Source organism: Ascaphus truei, chromosome 7, assembly GCF_040206685.1.
Source record: "Ascaphus truei isolate aAscTru1 chromosome 7, aAscTru1.hap1, whole genome shotgun sequence".
Classification (NCBI taxonomy): Eukaryota; Metazoa; Chordata; class Amphibia; order Anura; family Ascaphidae; genus Ascaphus; species Ascaphus truei.
The window spans coordinates 92,752,913-92,774,631 of NC_134489.1; the positions used below are offsets into that span (position 1 = coordinate 92,752,913).

Here is a 21,719-nt window from a genome sequence, read left to right on the forward strand (position 1 = left end):
ACTGCCTCAGAGCCACGCTCTACGCGTTTCGCCATTGAATGGTGAACGGCTTTCTCAGCAGTCTGTGGAGTCTGACAGTATTTTACGAGGCATTATTCATTTATATATACTTTACATTTTTATTTGCATATCTCCCAGGGTATCTCAGTTGTATTCCTGTTTCAGCACAGGCATCCTCCTCCAAAAAAAAAACCTGAGTTGTTTGAAGCGGTTTAGCCTTTTGCACTTTTTTGGAGCTACTAGAATTCAGCAACTTTGTACATTCTGCACAAATTTGAAGAGCTGGAGTGAAACCACTTCTAAAAAAGACTTTTCCGGACAGGTTGGACATACAGGAAGGAATTACAGAACAGCAAAGCATGACAATTCACTTATAAAGAGCACTCTAGAAGCATATTGTCACACTTAGGGGGCCTATTCTCATAGCTCCGAAGTTTTAGTTTGTATACATTTTAATTCACTGTAGTTACTTTTTAATATACTGTTCAGCTCTGGCATGTGATGACATAATTACTACTTGTACTACGGTGCGTGATTTCAAGGCATTTAGGACTGTAAGCGTCTTATCTACATACTCCTGAGGAAGGCGGACATCGATAAAATGCGTAGGGATACCCACATTCGCTGTTAATGAGCCACTAAGGAGGTTGTCTAGAAAGAGCGCCTGCAAGGGCACCAACCAGACCCCAAGTCAAACCACAGATCAATGCGTAGATGCTTTCACCACAAGCAGTCGAGGAGGGAAATTTAGAATGCTTTTTCTGCTGGAGCTCAAAACGCCTACAATCTGTGTGCATTTGTGAGTGAGCTGATTTTACTCTTTCTATATTTATAAAGTTTTTTTTATATAGAATTACACTGTCAGTATTCTATCTCTGCCATGAAAATACATTCTGAAGACATCCCTGATCCGTGAAAACATATCAGTACCACTACTTTATTTTATCCAAAATGCCTGAAAATGACTCCCAATCTGTGATTGCATATGTCTTTAGTCTACTGGTTATTACATCATTAAATCATACAGTGTCGCACTGTTTTTGTGTTATCTCTCCTCTCTTTCTTATGAAAATTAAGAGCTGTGCTCCTGTTCTCTTTAAAATCTGTGTTTCTCGACCATGTGGAATGGACTGGAGCAGCACCTCATTCCATAGAGGTTGTATTCATTTGTAGTCAAAATATGATTTTTCCTATACCTATTTTATATATATTGTGATATCACTAAAAATAAGTTTCAACGAAACAATTTTCGTTGGTGTCAATGAACAATAATGGCCCTCACTTTTTTTTAGTAAATATACCATGCTTTCTGCTAAAAGAAGAAGCTGTGATTTATATGTAGCCCTTTTTCTGAACACCTACCTAAGGGACTACTGGTCGCTGTCTAATACCTGTGGCTCCAGGAGATCTGAGCCTCCGCTAGCTGGGAGCCAGGGGCAATATACACTCATAACATAGCGCAGCGCCTCCACTTACCCAGGATCCCCAATTTGAAAGATTTACCATGGGCAAGAACCATTGTGGGTCAACCAAAGTTTACTGCCTATGTCTGCGGCGCCTCCTTGATAACACAACATGCATGAATATATATGCGGTTATATCATAACATTGCCATCACTTCCTAACACATTATAACTGCTCTTAAACTAAAGTGGCTCGGCCACACCTCAAGGGGAATATCGTCCTGTACAGCCGTGGCTCTGCCATGCTCTCATAGAGTATGTCCTTGTGAAACTTGGAGAGAATGTTATCTATCCGCTAGCCACTTGCTAGTGTCTGTTAAAGTTAATACTAAGGCGGGAAGCAGCGCCTGATGACCAGTGTCGGTGCACTTGCAGTATACAAAATACCTCCCGGTCACGGCGGTGACCACACCTCTTCTCAAAGGGTCCGTCGCATCTGTTCCAGACCTTCCGCTGTCGCCGGCTCCACCGTCTGTGCCCAGACGGCAGTATCAGTCCACAACTCTGTGCGCTTGGATCTGTCTAAGGTGATAATATCTATTCACTACGGGCGGCCCTACAGTACCGCAACCTACGGTGACGTGGGGAATACTCCTAGGGACCTGGGGATAGTCTCTGGCCTAGGCAGGCGGGTCACGGACCCCTGCTCTCACACTCCCTGTTCCGGCAAAACTCCAACTCCTTCTGCTAGCGTGGTCCCTTCCCCCACGCTTCCTGTTCTCCTCCCCTACCAACCCAGCCTGTCAATTGGCTCTTCGCGCCAGCTGACTCCTCCAAGGTTCGTGGGGATTAAAGTTCAGTACATAGTCCTTTCTCATTGGCTCGCTGTTCGCGTGCTTCCTGGGCGCATGCGCGACCTTTCCTCTATACCAGTGACCTCGCAACATTGCGCAACAATATGGCGGCGCCCTGTACCAACTTGTCGGCGCGGAACCCGCAGTACAGTGTATACATACACATTGTATTAACACATCCTTACATTCTCCCCTCCCCAGAATCCAACGTCCCCGCTTGGCTATGCTACATAACATATATACAACAACATATCACAGTACATCCCCTCTGTCTTAGATTAGATTACACATTTCAATGAACAGTACCACTACTGAATGCATTCTATGCCGAGCCCACTGCTGAGCCTCATAATGGGGTGCCCCGAATTGATCGTAAGCCATTCTCATTGGAGGCTGACTAGTTCTTTGGCTTCGCCAAGGTTGTTCTTCATCGGCTTCCTCTGAGGAGTATTCAGTCTCAACTGGCATTTCCATTTCTGCCCTTGAGGGGTTCCTGGGATCTGCAAGGTCTCTCTGTGGTGCAAAGCACGGGCTCTGCGGGTCTAATGGCTGACTCATTGGAGTCAGTGGATCTGTCGTTGGACCAAGGGGCCCTTTACCCATAGCTCCTTCGGGAGATGCCCCCGCGGCCGGAGAGCCCCTTTGAGAGGTTCCCTCCATAGGATTCTCAGAGGTGGCATTTATTACAGTCTCTAGGCCATCCTCTGTGGTTTCAGTTTCTCCATCCATTGATTCAGTGGGTACCTCCAGTTCGTTGTCCCCTACTTGAGATATGGGGAGTAGGTGATTCCTATGCCACACCTTTACACAGCCTTCGGAGTCCTTGATACGGTATACTGGGAGGCCAGGCATCTGTGACTCTACCTCATACACCCCTTCTCTCCATCTATCAGCTAGCTTATGTTTTCCGGGAATGCCTAGATTACGTAGGAGAACAGCATCCCCCGGGCGGATTTCCTTGTGTCGCACTTTGTGGTCATAGCGCCTCTTGTTACCCGCATTTAGTTGGGCCGTCGCTCTTTCAGCCAATTTATAGGCCTGCTGTAGACTATCCCGCAACCGCTGCACATAACGAAAGTGCGTTCTGCTGGATACCCCATCGGTGGATATCCGCAGTCTCACATCTACAGGTAATCGGGCTTCTCTCCCGAACATCAGGAAGTACGGCGGTAGACTCATGTCGGGTACAATTATAAGCATGTACCAATGTCTCTACATGCTTGCTCCATTCTGTTTTCTGAGAGCCCTTTAGGGTCCCCAACATATCCAGCAGGGTGCGGTTGAACCGTTCGGGCATAGCATCCCCCTCTGGGTGGTACGGGGTGGTCCGTGACTTAGCTATATTTAGTAACTTTAACAGTTCCTTAATGAGAGTACTCTCAAAATCTCTGTCTTGATCAGAGTGGAGGCGGTTCGGTAATCCGTAATGAATAAAGTATTTCTCCCACAAGACTCTGGCCACGGTCACTGCCTTTTGATCTTTGGTAGGGAACGCTTGTGCGTACCTTGTGTAGTGGTCTGTAATCACTAGTATGTTGCCGATGCCTCGGTTATCGGGCTCAATACACAGAAAGTCCATGCACACCAAATCCATAGGTCCGGAACTTTTCAGATGGGCCATGGGGGCCGCTCTGGTGGGGAGTGTTTTTCTCTGCAGGCAGCGGGTACACCTCCGGCAATGTCGTTCCACTGACTCTCTCATTCTCGGCCAATAGAACCGATCCTGAAGTAGTCCGAAGGTCTTGTCAACGCCCAGATGGCCGTGATCATCATGAAGGGCCCGGAGAACCATATTTCTCAGACGCTCCGGCAAGAATAGTTGTCGCCGGTCAGGATGATTGTGGTATGGAATTACCCGATACAGTAGGCAATTGTCCAGTTCGAACTTCCCGAATTCATTCAACAATAGCTTCACCAGTTCTTTGGGGGCTTGCTTAAGTATAGAGGAATTCTCTTGCTGCACAGCTTGACGAGCCAGTTCCACCACTGGGTCTTGGATCTGGTGATGCACCAAGTCTCTCCAGGAAATGATTTTATCTTCAGTAATATTCATTCCTTCTCGACCTTGATAGGCCCGGGGAATGGCTCAGGAGTGGCACCACAGGGAATCAGCGACTCTTAGCTCTGAGAACGCCACCTGATCGTTAACTACGGCTGCTACGGAACATAGAGCACGGATTCCAGGAACCCGGAATTTCCTCCCATACATCCTCATCCGTAGTGGATTGAAGTCCCGGTCTCCGTGACAGAGCATCGGCCCCCACGTTGGTGGGCCCGGGTTTATACTTGAGGTTGAAACTATAGTTGGTCAGGGCTGCCAGCCACCGGTGTCCGGTGGCATCTAATTTGGCGGACGTGTTAATGTTGGTCATTGGGTTATTGTCCGTTCGCACTTCAAACTTTACTCCATACAAGTAGTCGTGTAACTTGTCCACCACCGCCCATTTTAGTGCCAAAAACTCCAGTTTGTGGACAGGATAGTTCTGTTCGCTGGGAGTCAAGCTTCGGCTCGCGTACGCCCGGTGTCGTATTTCTGGTGCAGCACTGCTCCTAGTCCACTAAGACTGGCGTCCACATGTAGGACGTACTCACGATCAGGATCAGCATAGGCCAGTACTGGGGCCTGGGTGAGACTGGCTTTTAAATTCAGGAACGCATGTTCGCAAGCAGGGGTCCATTTTTCCCCAAAAGGCGTTTGTGCCGTGACCTTTTTCTGTTTTGTATCCTCTGGATAAACTCTTAGAAGATTATTCAGGAGTTTGGCTTTGCTTGAGTAGCCTTCCACAAAGCGTCGGTAGTAGCCACAAAATCCTAAAAAGGAACGCAGTTCTTGGACTTTGCAGGGCCTGGGCCAATTCACCACAGCCTCTATCTTCCCTGGATCGGTGGACACCCCTTCAGTGGACACAATGTGGCCCACGTATGTCACGGATGGTCAACAAAACTTGCATTTGTCCAAGGATAGTTTGAGGCCCTCCTTCTGAAGTCGATCCAGCACCTTCATCAACCGTTCCGCGTGTTCCTCTAAGGTTTTCCCGAACACTATAATGTCATCCAAGTACAGTAGGTATTCTTGGGGGTTCATATCTCCCAAGGTCCGTTCCATCAGCCTCTGGAAGGTGGCAGGAGCTCCGCAGATCCCTTGTGGCATGCGGGTAAACTGGTAGAACCCTAATGGACAGATGAAGGCCGTCTTTTCCTGATCTTCCTGACCCATTGGCACTTGGTAGTACCCTGACCTCAGATCGAGTACACTGAACCATTTACTCCCCGTCAAGGCGTTCAGGAGGTCCTCGATTCGGGGCAGCGTATTCTGATCGGGGACCGTGCAGTTGTTCAGTGTTCTGTAATCCACACAGAGACGGACCGTTCCGTTCTTCTTACGGACTACCACGATGGGTGAGGCGTAAGGGCTACGGGATCCTTGCACAATACCAGCTCCCTCCATTTCGGCGAGCAACCTTCTCACCTCTTCCACGTCTCGGGGGGCTAGACGACGGGAGCGTTCCCGGAATGGGGTAGCATCATTCATTCGAATGGTATGACGGGCACTGCGACTGCACCCCACATCCATATCACTTGTGGAGAATACTCTTCATCGTTCTTGTAGCTGGGCCTGCAGTCTCTCCCTCCATTCTTCCGGAAGCGGGGAATCTCCGAAGTCAAAATCCAACGGGGAGTCGTTAGTGGGGGTAGTGTCCCCTGGCCGTTCTTTCAGGGCCTTCTCCTCGGGTGTTACGGGGTATATTCTACCCATCAGCTGTCGGCGATCAATGCTCATGGGATACGGGGAGATATTCTGCACATACACCCAGGTTCGGTCCGGGATTTTCCCGGGCCATTTCTTTACAGAGGCTAACACTTCATAGCCCAGCCGCTGTTCATCTTGGGCCATACTCTCCAAAGAGAAAAACTGATCCTCAGGACGTCGGTCCGGGTAGTGGCAGGCCGCGATCATCATCCTTCCCTCTCCGGGGGGAATGTGAGTCAATCCCCATTCTTGACTATATAGCATCCCATCCTCCTCCTCAGTCGCGATTTTACCGCAAACCTCTTGTAGTACTGGACACGTAGCGAGGGCTAGCAGCGGAGCCTCACCCGCTTCTTGAAAGTACATGCGGAACACCGCGTGCACAATGTCGGTGTTGGTCCCCAAGATTATCGGAGCTCTGGGGTGATCTTGAGGTTCGGGGCACACTAGAGCTTCCACTTCCATGGGATGATGTTTACCAGTGTTTAGCTGTGGAATGTCCAACTGCACCTTTACGACTCCATCGATGGGATAATCCTCGTGACTCAACCCCCTTAAACGTAAGGCATCAGCAGACAACAACGGCAAACGGTGTAAGTGTTTATCATAAAAGGGCCTGTACACTATGGTCACTTGGGACCCCGTGTCCAACATGGCCGACGCGTAGATACCCTCAATAACTACTCGAACAATGGCGGCGGGTCCAATTCGATTGTTCGTGGAAGGTTGGGCTCCGGCACCGCCATCCTGGGGGGTGCATGGCATTGATTGAGCCGGCCGGGACGCCGTTTTCCGTAGGGAGGGACAACGGGCCCGAAGGTGTCCCATCTTCCCGCACGCATAGCACTGGGTTTGGCTGAGGTAGGTTTCGTTTCTCCCTGGCGGTGAGCTTCGCCCCGACATAGGGCGAGGTCGGGCCGCCATCGGTGCCCCTGCGTCATCTGGGTCAGGGTCCCCATGCTCGGACACTTCGGCTTTCGGTTCCGACTTTTTGACATCCTCGCTTCCTTGCGATGCCTTTTTCCCTGGGGTTAGGTCGCGCCCCAACAGCACTGTCTCGTGCGCTTGGACACGGTCCATTAGATCATGGAACGTCAAGGCTTGTCCGGGCGTTAGGCAGCCACTGACACGTACGGACACTGGATGCAGGGGCAGGAGCCCCCTCAACAGCAGGGTAGTGTGCAGTCTGTCGGCATCCACCTTTGGTACCACGCCTTTCCTCACCATAGCCCACAAGTCCAGATGCAGATGTCTGAGGAAGTCGGACACCATCTCTCCTTCTTTCTGAGCCAGAGCATGAAATTTTGCCATCAGCGCATAGGTATCCACAGGGGCCCCATAGGCCTTTGTCAGGCAGTAAATGAGGTCCGCCGCGTCAGCATCCAGGTGGTCGTCCCGGTAGTAATGCACCATGTGGGACGCTGGGGGTCGCAGGCACTCGACGATGCGCTGCCTCCGGACCGCGTCCGTGCAGGTCCACTCAGGAAGTACCTGCTCGTGTGATCCAGCTATTCTTCTATCCCAACTTCTCCTTGAGGCGTGGGCTTATCACCCGAGAACGCCTTTAACTTCCGGTATTGGAGGGACTGGGTGGAGTGGTGAATGGCTGCGGCAACCGCTGGAATAGAGGCATCGTCCTGTAAACTACCTCCAACTGAGGGGTAGGTGTCTAATCTTGACATACTGAGTCTATTTAGCGCGGGCCTCAGGACAGAGGGGGTGGACGAAGAGCCCAGGCTCAGTGCCGCCGGCCACCGTGGGTTCAGACTACTGTCAGGGGTGCGGTCAAGGCCTCCTGCAATGGCACCTAGCGCGGGAATGTGTTCTCGCTGTAGGGTGGAAGTGGCCAGCGGTTCAGTGGGGTCCACTTGAACTATGGGACAGTGTACGCCAGGAGCCTCCGGCAGCAATAGTATTCGGGGCAGCGCTTTGGGACATATATCCCGTTCAGTGATGTATAAGACCCTGCGCCACGTCCGGTCCCGGTCGTAAAAATGGTCTTTCGCTTGGGCAGTGTCCAGTAGTGGAAGTTTCCTGACCTGGTCGGTCACGGTGCCTAAGGATATAGCGGCGGGGACATGCCCCAGGGCGAAGACACGGTTCAGGGGAACTTCATGCCGCTGGGCCCACTTGCGCACCTCGAGCGGGGAGAGCACAGACATGATGTAAAGCTTGTTGCAAATTGAGAAAAAAATGATTGGGGCACCCCAGGTCTAAGATCTCAGCAGCGCCTCCAAATGTAGCCCTTTTTCTGAACACCTACCTAAGGGACTACTGGTCGCTGTCTAATACCTGTGGCTCCAGGAGATCTGAGCCTCCGCTAGCTGGGAGCCTGGGGCAATACACACTCATAACATAGCGCAGCGCCTCCACTTACCCAGGATCCCCAATTTGAAAGATTTCCCTGGGCAAGAACCATACCATACATTGTGGGTCAACCAAACTTTACTGCCTCTGTCTGCGGCGCCTCCTTGATAACGCAACATGCATGAATATATATGCGGTTATATCATAACATTGCCATCACTTCCTAACACATTATAACTGCTCTTATACTAAAGTGGCTCGGCCACACCTCAAGGGGAATATCGTCCTGTACAGCCGTGGCTCTGCCACGCTCTCATAGAGTATGTCCTTGTGAAACTTGGAGAGAATGTTATCTATCCGCTAGCCACTTGCTAGTGTCTGTTAAAGTTAATACTAAGGCGGGATCAGCGCCTGATGACCGGTGTCGGTGCACTTGCAGTATACAAAATACCTCCCGGTCACGGCGGTGACCACACCTCTTCTCAAAGGGTCCGTCGCATCTGTTCCAGACCTTCTGCTGTCGCCGGCTCCACCGTCTGCGCCCAGACGGCAGTATCAGTCCACAACTCCGTGTGCTTGGATCTGTCTAAGGCAGGGGAGCGCAAACTTTTGGTGCTGCGCCCCCCTGTCTCTCTGCCCTGGCTCTCGCGCCCCCTGCCTTCCTTCAGGCGCGTCAGATGACGCTGCGTGGGCGTGTGACGTCAGGTCACATGGTGCCGCGGCATCTATTGACGCCGCGTTGCCATGGTGACGCAACACAGACGGCTGAATCCCGGTAAGTAAACAGTTGCAGGGGCCTCACGCGATCCCCCGGCATTTAATTTAAATGCCTGGGGGAAGAGCGCGGGGCCTCTGCAACTGCCCGGGCCCCCCCAGCACAATCTCCCGCCCCCTCTGGGGGTCGCGCCCCCCACTTTGCGCACCGCTAGTCTAAGGTGACAATATCTATTCACTAAGGGCGGCCCTACAGTACCGCAACCTACGGTGATGCGGGGAATACTCCTAGGGACCTGGGGATAGTCTCTGGCCTAGGCAGGCGGGTCACGGACCCCCTGCTCTCACACTCCCTGTTCCGGCAAAACTCCAACTCCTTCTGCTAGCGTGGTCCCTTCCCCCACGCTTCCTGTTCTCCTCCCCTACCAACCCAGCCTGTCCATTGGCTCTTCGCGCCAGCTGACTCCTCCAAGGTTCGCGGGGGTTAAAGTTCAGTACATAGTCCTTTCTCATTGGCTCGCTGTTCGCGTGCTTCCTGGGCGCATGCGCGACCTTTCCTCTATACCAGTGACCTCGCAACATTGTGCAACAATATGGCGGCGCCCTGTACCAACTTGCCGGCGCGGAACCCGCCGTACAGTGTATACATACACGTTGTATTAACACATCCTTACATATACAATATGGGTTGCACTAAAAATACCATTAACATACATGTCCATGTCTGCATCTCACATATTGCACTCAAATGTATCTACTCCTCCTCAAAGTCATAGTTACGGAAAGCTGACGTTATATTTTAAGGTAGGAGGCAGAATCTCTCTACGGCCCTAAAGTAAGGTGAGCTTGTTCTGTAGGGTTGAATATCCATTAAATACACCTGCAATGCCTCCAATTTTACTCTGTTTGCGAAGTAATGCAAATGGTGAACTATTCTACAAATAATAGGATGTTCTATTATGCCAATTAATTTGATGTGTTACATTTAACAGACATGAAAACAACAAATAATTCCCTTCAAGGTATTAGTTCATTATGCCAAGATCGTTTGTTAAAGAACCTTCAGCACTTTCTAACCAGAGGCCAAATGTACAATAAGGTCAGATACAATACAAGAACCTTCCCCAGTGACCTGTCAAAATATTGAATTCAGAAGGGCTAACAGCTGACAAAACCGAGCAGGCAAAATGCAAGAACTTGATGAAGCCACACTGTGTAAGGTTTTAAGAAGCATACGACATTGAGCATCTAGATATTTTTTATACTAATCAATTTATGGATGCTTCTATGACTCTATCAGAGCAGAAAGCAAAGCATTCCCTTATGTGATTGTCTTTGGTTATATAAACACATCAAAGTGTACCTAGTGCATATAAAAGTAGCCTTAAGAGAGTAGAAGCAATAATGACAGGATGACAACAGTCGTGTTTCACTCTCCAGCTGCTGACTGACAGGACTGCTACTCTTTAACATGGTTCTGTTTAGTTATTACCACAATTTTCGTGTAAATGACAGTTAGGATTATTTAAGATTATGTTGTAATCCTTTTAATCCTCTGTGCTTTAAATTTCAGGCTAAACACCAAAGTGCACTTAGCAAAAATGTTTAAAGCATGTGATCTAAACATAAATCTTTTCCCATTCACTATTACTATGATGGAAACCCTAACCTTACGTGACAACAGAAAACAGTCTAGTAATTGCTTTTAAAAGGGAAGTAATTGTTCTGTTTCTCTAATTTGCATAGTCTATTACCCAACACTTCTGTACCTTAGATTTTTTTTGTGTGTGTTAATTTAAACAGAAAATGGCTAATATATTCTCCATATTATTAAACCAAAAATGGTACAACAAAATACATTAGAATTCAAATCCACCTGCACTCTGTCTCATTATGTTGCGATAATTAATATCTCTCCTCTGATATAATGGATTTTAAATGTAAACATAGCTAACAGGTATAATTTTGTTTCTCTGATTTCTCTTCATCCAAATCATTCACTGGTCATTTTCCATATATAATCAATAATTCATGGTTTTAAATTGAAAACCAGGCTAATTTCAACTACGAATGTTACTGTCATTTATAAGAGAACACATCAGCAGGGCTAATTATTGCCTCGTTTCAGTCTGTGGCCTTTCATTATCCTGTAGGTAATGAAACAAAAAAAACAATGCTTTATTACTATATTATTAAGCTAGAAGCATGTTTCTTTTGACCATAGGGTAGCTGTGGGTTTAAATATTGATCCAAGTCTCCAGGTCGTTTAAAGTCGTTTCCTATGAAAACCCTTTATCACCGGTTTCAGCAAAATAATGTTAGAAAAGCAGCAGCAATTTAAAATCCGTTATCCATAGAAATTACCTCAGTGTTATTTAAAGCTGCAGTTCAAGCAATATCCTACATGTTTTTTTAAATAAATCAGTTCTGTACTATGAGAAAATACTTGTAGCATTAAAAAAATGTAAAGGCATTTTAATGTATTATAATGTAACAAGCATTTTTTTGTTCCTGTAGCAACCATTTACAAAGTCACATCCCCTTCCTCTTCTGAAACAGGCTCTGACACACCCCTTTTTGAGCCCTGCCCTCTCTCTAGCATTGAACCAATTGTATATAGCGACTGCCTGGTTACATGATCTTCCCCACAGAACTTTGCATATTTGGTCCTCTTCTGCTGCACTGACAGCCATTTAGTGAACCCCGAGCCGAATCTTCGCCGATCAATTACAAGAGAACGGATCGATCGGCAACATAGCTAATCACTATTTAGTGTATGGATTGTATTGTTGCACGTTGAATGGGAAAAAAATTCAAATATTTGTTTTTTAAACAGCAGCTTGAACTGCTGCTTTAAGGATTATTTCATGTTACCTTTTGTAGATTTCAACATATTTAAATAGACAAAGCATACAGTATAGTCTTTATAGTGATACTGATCTTCAAATAGTATCCTGTTTGTATAGTAAACACTGCGCTCTTCTTGCTGCAAAGGAATCAATAGAATGACCCGAGGCATCACATATAGATTCAAGAAGAAAGGAAGATCGGTGGCATCGATCTTCCATTCTTCTTGTGTACATCCGGATTGTGGCCGTGCAACGGAAGGACGTCACTCACTGTTGGAGGTGAGCATCCAGCCAGGAGAAGAGGGAACGGACGATCGTGAGTACTTACTCCATGTGCAACTGCAACCGATTACCACATACTGGGACGGGACTGCACACAGCACTTTACCCACGTCTCCATCAGGCTTGTTTCTACATGCTCCACTTACTCACTCATACCGAGGCTTATCACATATAGATATGTTAAACCTTTTTAGAAATATAAATACAAGCAAATATAATTTTATAAATCATTTGATCATGTTATGAATTGTATACGGTACATATGTATATATAGCGCTATTTATATTGCGCCCATAATGCACTTAGCACTTTACAAAAGAAACAATAGGAGTGCAAACAAAATCAGACAATAGGAAAGGAAATAGTAGAACAGATCTAAATTGATCTGCTTATTTTGGAGTTGGCCTGGGATTTTTTCTTATGTGCTCCATTCAGCCTTGGATGTCGTTGGACTGTGCTCTACCTAACTACATGAATAGGAAAGGAAATCCCTGCCCGGAGAGCTTACAATCAAGTGTATATAGCCTGGGTCCCCCTGGTCCAACGTTTGTCCCCTACCTCTGGCTGCAGCTGCGTCTGTCAGCGGAGGCTGGGGTGAGCACGGGGAGAGTAGCAGTTGCGGCCGGTGGAAGCAGGGAGGTTGCAGCAGGTGACCCTGTCGCCGGAGGCTACCGGCGGCTCCCCTTGCAAGGCACCGCCACTACCGGCGGCTCCCCTTGCAAGGCACCGCCATCTTGGATGCAATCGTGCATGTGCAGAGTTAGGCGTGTGAGGTGGCCATTGCAGGGAAGGTACTCCACTGGGACTACAAGCCCCAGCAGTCCCTGGGGCTGCAGCTCACATTGCGAAAACCAGCCAATAGGGCACCAGCATTCCCCTGCAGAGACATATTGATACATTTTGCATGCTAGGAGCATACTAGTCGGAACTGGGACAAGAAGAGGATAGGTTGTGTGTGCAGGGCATCTGTGACCCCTACACTAGGGCAGAGACCCCCTGAGGCCCCAGCTAGGCCCTGACACCTCAGTTTGTGGTTGCTACAGGGACAGGCCCATTAGATAGGGACACTGCCCCTGTAGTACCAGTGTGAGGGACACAGCCAGGACACGCTGCAACCTGGCATCAGGTGGTGTTGGACCAGATTACAACCCACAGATAAGAGACTATCTTTATGGTGGGACACTCCTGCTGGACACCACCCAATGGGGAGGAGGACTCATCGCTGACAATGATGGCGTGGGACCGGATGGTTCCTTGTCTACAGTCAGCGCTACCAGGAGCATCTGGCAGGTAACATCAAGTGCACCAACTTTACACATGTTGGGGTGCGAGTGCCTATTGTGGGCAGGACACTAGGACATTGGTGCCTCTGCAGCTAGATACTGTGGGAACACAGTGTGGGACTACTGCTATATGTACTATACGATGTGGGTGTGTAATATGTGTCTTATCAGTTGTGCTTAGTAAATATCGTTATACCATATTCTGGTGTGTGTTATTGAGTACATTGTCCTGTGATGGGGTTATCCGATACTGTTAGGATCCCACGCAGGTGGAAGCGAAGTCATCAGATGGATCAGGTACACCCAAGGCTCTCAGCAGTGGAGAATCAGATCTCCTTGGAGCCACAGGTAACGCACACACACACAGTATCCGCCATAGCTCCCAAGGGGTGGGGGAAAGTGCGCTACATGTAAATGGTAAGTTTAGAGACTTACAAAGACAGGAGGTGAGGGAAGAAGTGGAGTTGATGGCACAATGGACACAATGGTTGGTAGGAGCGACTGTAGGAGTGGGACAACAGCCATAAGTCTGGGCTATTGAAATGCTTCATTTAGGAGGTGAGTTTTAAGATTTGTTCTAAAGGTGGGGAGAGATTTTGCTTGGCGTATACTGACAGTGAGGGAGCTCCACAGGTAAGAGGCAGTGAGGAGGAAAGGTTTAAGGTGAGAAAGAGCAGCAGCTGTGAAAGTTATGAATAGAGCGTATGAGACGAGTAGGGGCATAACAATCAGAGCACAGCTGATATGTACAGTATGGAGGAGCAGATGAGTGGGGAGCCTTAAAGATAAGGAGGAGAACTTTGTAGGTGATCCAAAATTTGATGGGAAGTCAGGAAAGGGACATAAGGAAGAGATGAGCAGAGACTGTTTTGGAAGATAGGGAAATTATTCTAGTAGCATCCTTTTGGATAGATTGTAATGGAGAAATTTGTGAGGCATAGTGGCCTGTATGTTACAATAATCCACACAGGAGCAGATAAGGGCATGTATTAAGAGTTGTAGCAGTAGAGATTGACAGAGGAGAGGACGGATCTTGGCAATATTACGGAGGAAGAAGCAACACATTTTAGTAGCCATCCATGAATGTACATGGAGAAGGAAAGGGAAGAGTGAAATGTCACTTCTAGGCTATGTGCTTTCGCAACAGGATATATGGTATTACCATTTACTGTGATGGAAAAAGGGGATATTACTCAGTTTTAGACATATTAAGCTTAAGGCAGCGAAGAACCATTCACGAGAATATAGCCACGAGGCAATTCGAGACTTGGGACTGGATTGCAGGAGTGAGGGTTGGGGTGGATAGATACTGTATATCTGTGTATTGCCAGCATAGAGATGCTGCCTAAGGCAAAAAGAGTGGGTGAGGTCACAAAGTTATAGTCTATAGAGGAAAGGAGAGGTCACAGAACAGAGCCCTGAGGTACATAACAGACAGATCAGCAGATATGTTAGCAACAGAGACAGAAAATGTGCAATAGGAGAGGTTTGATGAGAACTAAGATATATATACTGACATTCAACAAAATAAACAGGAAAACTTCTCCCAGAATATTTTTTTCTTTTAATATTATTGGAATGGGTGTTTCCTGAAGCTAAACAACTATTTTCACCCTTGGAGCCCTGCTGGTTCACAAGGTATTTAAATAGACCCCCAGTAGGATTGGATCCAAATACACTCAACTACTGTAACTCACATTCCATGTGATGCACTTGGAAACACAACTATTGTAAAACCAACCTCTAAAATAAAATATAAGTGTTTTACCTGGAAGACGTTTTTTCTACTGGATTTCTCTTTGGTCCATTCAACGTGAGCACCACATAGATCTATCCACTCTGGTTTATTCCCTGATTTCTGTAAACAATTAGCACATCATAGATTATTAGAGATAATTACAGAGGAATAATTAACTCATTAATGAAGGTTATTACAGTAGCAAAGAATTGTAATAATGTTTTCTACCAAAATAAATTGATGTCAATACCCACTACAGGTTATTTCGCCAGTTAATTCTTAGTTTATAATACACTGATTGATTATAATCAGTGGTTGACAAATCACCAAAAAATCTACTCGCCAAACAAAAAAATCTACTCGCCACCTAGTACCAAACGTGTGCTGCTTGGGCCAATATTTACTCGCCCGGGGGTTAAATCCACTCGCCCGGGGCGAGCAAATGTATACGTTTGTCGAACACTGATTATAATGGTGATGATACTATACCGATAATCTACTCAGCTTCATGGGATATTAACTAAATAGACATTTATTTATTATGTGCATTAGTTTTGCAGTTTAATGTAAATATTGCAGCTCAAGAGTTACATGTACTGTACCAGCCTTTAATATAAAAATCCACATTTGTATTTTCTTTCAAACTTACCTGCCATTTTGCAAGTTGATTATTATTTTTAGCACGTTTGTCATTTGAAACAGAAATTCCAGACACTTTTGGCAGTTAAAGTTATTCAATCAGTGTGGTTCCAGTGGATGTGGAAATTGTCTGCATCCAACTAACATGGTTTAAATCGCTAATCTCAGAAATCTTGAGAAAGCAAATTTCATGACTCATAAGTTACAGAAACTGGGTCAATGTAGTTTTTGAAATGGGACTTTTATTTGCAGGTGACCCTGTGACTCAGGAGTATTGACCCAAGCTGTGATGGCCCTTTGCAGAATTGACTCTTCTTTTTGACACAGTGGAATCAACAGCTTGGGGACGGTAAATCTCTGAAGTTGTAACACACGGCGATGTCATTCCCCACCATATAGGCTATTTACTTTGCATGTTCACTTACTGTGTATACTATATTCCTTATCTTGTCTAGCCTTGGAATTATGCATTAAAGTGTTCTGTATTATACAGAATATGCCATTAATATCAGTATATTATTTTATGTATTTATTTATCAGAGTACACTGATTCTAAAAATTAAATAAATTATTGTGTACTTAATCTATAACAAGGGTTAGCCAACTCTAGTCCTCAAGAGCTACCAACAGGTCTGGTTTTCAGGATATCTTTACTTCAGCACAAGTGGCTCAGTCTTCGAAGACAGAGCCACTGATTGAGCCCCCTGTGCTGAAGCAGGCATATCCTCAAAAACTGACCTGTTGGTTGCTCTTGAGGACTGGAGTTGGCCTCCCCTGATCCATACAAAGCATTCACTGGAAATATGTCATAAGTAAATTAGTATCTAACTATAATTTGATGCAAAAACAATCAAATGTATAATAGTATCACATAGATATTTCAAAACAAATACTGGCTACATTATTATTTTTGATAAGGGTTGAGCTCTTTGCTTTTATAAAAAATAGATACAGTATACATTATTTTTTAATAAAGGGTTTAATATTTATCATTGCTAACTAGATAAAAATACAGTATGCAGAAAAAAATCCTATTAAGAAACATTACATTAGCTTCATCAACTTAAACAAATGTCTACCCAGGAATAAAATTATGTCAACATTTTATGACATTTCTTTTTAGCAATATCTTTCTGCACTTCTGCTTTATAATAATAACTTATCATGTCTAGTTTATAATAGTATCTTATCATGTCTAGTTAAAAATAAAGTTTTGTTAAGATTAAAAGTGGTGTGCATTGAAAAGCTGAAATGTTACAAAATGTTACTAAAGTGTGCTAGCCATTTTTAATTTCAGTACAAAATGCAAGTAACTATTTTTCCCTTGCTGTATATGTGTAGATGCTGTAAGTTGTGAAATAACATTGCACAGGTTTATGTTGGCCTATCATAATTTTTATATCACATTTGTTCAGAAACAAGCCTACACGCTTCCGTTTACAATGGTCAAATCAATTTGATATTTCTGATGTTCATTTAAATAAATTGCAAGCTTTGCCAACATATTTCCACATGTTGTTGTTGTTGTTGTTGTTGTTGTTGTTGGTGTGTGTATGTAGAGCAAATAAAAAGATCACTTGTGAGCTCATTCACATTTCATACAGTGCTTCCACTGCAGCAAGGGATTCTGGGAAATGACATGCAAATGAGCACACCATTTCACTTTTTGCCTGAAGTCCATCTTTACATGGAACCCTTATAAGCTAATACTTGCTGTTAACACAGCTTTTAAGCACAGCATGGGAATCAGATGCAAAGCCAGAGAAACCATTCACAGACATGTTTCAACCTTAATGGGTCTCATCAGTGCGAGGTTCGTTGTACTGGCTTTGCAAATTTCAAGGCTGTAAGATTTACAGCCATGTGATGGTATATATATATATATATATATATATATATATATATATATATATATACACACACACACACACACACACAGCTCAGCGACAATTATAAAGTATCATTTTATTTTATGCTTCATCTTTATTATTTTATTTCTTCTATAAAGAGAAATATGTTATGACAGATACTCTTGGCAGCCCAGACTAAAAAGCTATTTGTCACCTGCCAAATGTAAAATAGCTTATTATAAGTGACTCCTGCCCAAAGAGCACCTTCCAAGGCACCCATCATTTCAATAAGGTATGGCAGGTTTGATCCAGCCTTGGGTATCCTTCACAATGGGACTCTGTCAAATGTGTCCCTGTGCTATCCATACTATCCTACTCACATTGACTTGTTCTCCCTTTTAATGCCATGCAGAGGTTTGCCAACTTTAGCAGCATTGTATCTTGGGTTATATAAGTATACATGCCAAAATTGTCTGTGCAACTTAATCTGTCACATCTCTGAAGACTAAGATCAGTGGCCTCTCCTCAGGCACAATAAAGAAAAGTACAAAGTAAAATTTGCAGTAACTGCTTGCCTCAGAAATTACATTAGCTACATTAGATGGAATCAAACGAAATATTCCAAGATGTTGGCTTTATATGGTGGGTGTCACATTACACACAGGATAAAACACTACTTTGCAGACTTTAAATGTTTTCACATTAGCATTGCCTTCCTTTTATAATTATGCCTTAAATGCATCCCTAACATGGAGACAGTAACTTGAAGACATCCCTTTTATCTGATTAAAGTCTTATTTAAGGCTTACTAAATAATTGCTCCCAATGTACTCCAGCATAATTACATCTTCGTGTGTTTTTAAACATAAATCAGCAATTTTATATATTGTATGAACAGAAATCATACAGTATATACCCACCAAATTTGATACAGCTTGTTCCTTGGATTCTTTATAGATCTCCAGTTTTCGTCCAGAAAGCACAATGTAAGATGTAGTCCAATTTTTCCTAGAAACAAATGCAAAAGTATCGTTACAGTAACTAGTGGAAAACTCCTAAGTAACTTTAAATGCTCCAGCAAAAACAGGTACTTTAAACCGTCAGAATGTCAAGATGTAATAAACCGTGAGTATTAATATCAGAAATATGTAATAGATGTAATAAACCTTGAGTATTAATATCAGAAATATGTTGTGGCCATTCCAAGTAACACTGTAGGCCGTATTTACTAATCGTTTCTAAACCATAAGGCAACTTACTGTCCAATTACCTACAGTAAAGTGATGTAGGGTGCCTTATCGCTTAGCCCTAAGTGCTTCAATCAAAGCATATATATGTTATAAAGCCCTTGAATGCCAATGAGGTTACCTAGGTCTTCTCAAGGACACTCCTTGAGAAAGGGCAGTCTATGCCCGAAACGCGTGGGAGGAGGTTTCCCTATTTTTGTATGTCCTGAGTGTCCTTTTTTAAGTAGTTCAATAAATATTTTCAGTTTTTAAATTCCCTCTGGTGAGTCCCAGTCCTTTGGAGCGGCTGCGGCATCGATCTTCAACTCGGTTTCTGCTGCTTTCGGATCGTGCCTGCGCCGGGGAGTGACGTCACTATCCCTCCTGGGGAGGGACACGGGGACACGGGGAGAGAGAGCGAGAGCAACGGAGGACGGCATCATTAGTGAGTACCAGCAACTCCACACCGATCCCACATACTGTATACTGTGCAGCTGATACTTTATTTGTCACAGACTTTCTAGCAGTTATCTCTCCAACTATCACTCCCTCCTCATGCTCCGCTTGTCTCCTATTACTATTACATCAGGCTCCTTGTCATCGGGTGGACTGCCTTTGAGAAACACAGATGGCTCTCTCTATCTTCTCAAGGATAGCCTAAGTAGACCATATAGCACCAATGGGGCAATTGAGGAAAAAAAATACTTTCCTCATTGACAAAAATGTTCCCTATAATCTTCAGGGTTAATGAGACCCTGGAATTTATTATTTAAAATAATCCTAAGCCTACTAGAGCTACCATTATAAAAAGGAAACAAAGAAAATCCCACAAAAGTCACCCAAATATCTAACTGCACAACAAATACAAACAAAATGAAATCCCACCCTCTCACTGTCATTCATCTTTTTCTCGTCTCTCTGTTATGCCCAACTCTCATATTTCTCTTCTTTCCTTACCCTTTTTCTCAATTTTCTCCCTTTCCCCCATCTTCACTCCAAGCTCGTCTTTCTCTCTCCTCTCTCCCCATCTTTCCTCCCAGCATATCTTTCTCTCTCCTATCCCCCATCGTCCCCCAGCATGTATTTCTCTCTCTTCTCCCCAAAGCATGTCTTTCTCCTCTCCCCCATATTCCCCCAGCATCTGTTTCTCCCTCCTCTCCCCCCATCTTCCCCCTAGCATGTATTTCTCTCTCCTCTCCAGCATGCTTTCACTCTCCTCTTCCTCCCCAGTATGTCTTTTTCTCTTCTCTCCCCCCATCTTCCACCCCAGCAGGTCTTTATCTCTCCTCTCCCCATTTCATGTCTTGCTCTCTCTTCTCTCCCCCCATCTTCCCCCCAGCATGTCTTTCTCTTTTTTTCTCCTCTCACCCTTCCATCATGTTTTGCTCTCTCCCCAGCATGTCTTTCTCTCTCTCCTCTCCTCACCCCCAGCATGTCTTTCTCCCCCTCATCTGATCCTTCCCTCCACCTTTTAAAGCTGGTCTCTGGTACATGCTCCAGCCCAGTTCTCCTCTGCTCTCCCCAGGGCCCTGTCCCCGTACTGAAGCTACACCCACTGCATTCTCTGTAGGGAGGAAGGGCTTTCCCCTTCCCTGCCTGCAGATATTGAGTGTAGGAAGGAGGCACCCTAAAGATTAAACCCAGTAGTGCTGGTTATCCCCCCCCCCCTGTCGGTGGCCTTGGGTAGGGATGACAGATTCAGTGAGATTGTTTGGACTTACAGTATCCATCTCCATTCATTAAAAGAAAACCCTCCTTTAGCTGTTACATTGCCCAATGAGTTATGACTTTTGTACAGTATAAAATTGTTTGAGGGACTTTGTACACATTGTCAGCCCTACGTATTGTACGTACAGTATATAACGGTATGTACTCATTGACAGCAAAGAACATTAGCTATTATCATATCCACAAGAAGGTAGAATAGGCAAATATATCTAGGCATAGATGTAGGTTTAAATGTATATATAGGAAGCCATTTTCACTTCTTAAATATACTTTCATATTTGTGTAGGGATGTTTTAGTTTGCTTCTCTTTGCTGCAGTGTGTCTCCAGAGGAAGTGTTAGAAGGTTCCGCGGCGGCCCGGTAGCATAGGGCGCCGCCATGTTATTGCGTAATAGTTAGGAGCACTGTTAGAGCGGCGAGAGGTCACGCATGCGCCGTGCAAGCGCACGAACAGTGGGCCAATAAGGAAGAGGCTCAGCCAGTAACTACAACTCCCAAGAGCCTTAGAAAAGTCACCTGACGCTATTGAGCGAATAGGAGGGCCGGATTCGTGGGAGGCAGGAAAGGGAAGCGTGTGGGAGAGACCAGGCTAGTTAGAAGGCACTGGAGGAGCAAGGGAAGAGGTAGTGTGGGTGCAGGGGTCCGTGACCCACCTGCATAGGTTAGATCTTCCCCGTAGGCCCCAGGATATTCCCGGAGTCAGAGTAGATTGTGGTGCTTCAGGGACGCCATGTAGTGATAGCTACATCAGCCCTTACTGTATAGCAGATAGGGACAAAGCGTGCGGAGCGGAGGTTGGTGCTAGTCATCTGGGACCAGGCTGCTGTGCATCGTGAAATCGGAGAGACTGCACTGGATCGGCGGATCCTTTTTGAAGTTGTTACTGGTCACCGCAGTGACCGGAAGGTATTTACTAAAGTGCACCAACACCAGTCAACAGGCGCTGATCCCGCCTTAGGGAACACTCTTTGGGGACACTAAGTGGAGTGGCCAAAGGACTGAGCCTATATACATAATACAGTTACATGGACACAGTGTGGGGGCACGCAGTGATGGGACAGTGACATTTTTCCTTATGAGAATGGCCGAGCCACTA

At 45.5% G+C, this 21,719-nt stretch overlaps 1 protein-coding gene across 2 annotated transcripts in view; it reads right to left on the reverse strand.

The window, feature by feature from the left end:
- Positions 1-21,719, reverse strand: part of ARHGAP15 (Rho GTPase activating protein 15) — a 491,379-nt gene that overhangs the window by 395,745 nt on the left and 73,915 nt on the right. For both annotated transcript variants that reach the window (XM_075609463.1, XM_075609462.1), the window contains 2 exons: positions 18,591-18,678; positions 15,212-15,301 (listed from right to left, as the gene is read on the reverse strand). In XM_075609463.1, coding sequence (XP_075465578.1) covers positions 15,212-15,301; positions 18,591-18,678 — 178 coding nt within the window. The remainder of the gene's footprint in view (positions 1-15,211; positions 15,302-18,590; positions 18,679-21,719) is intronic.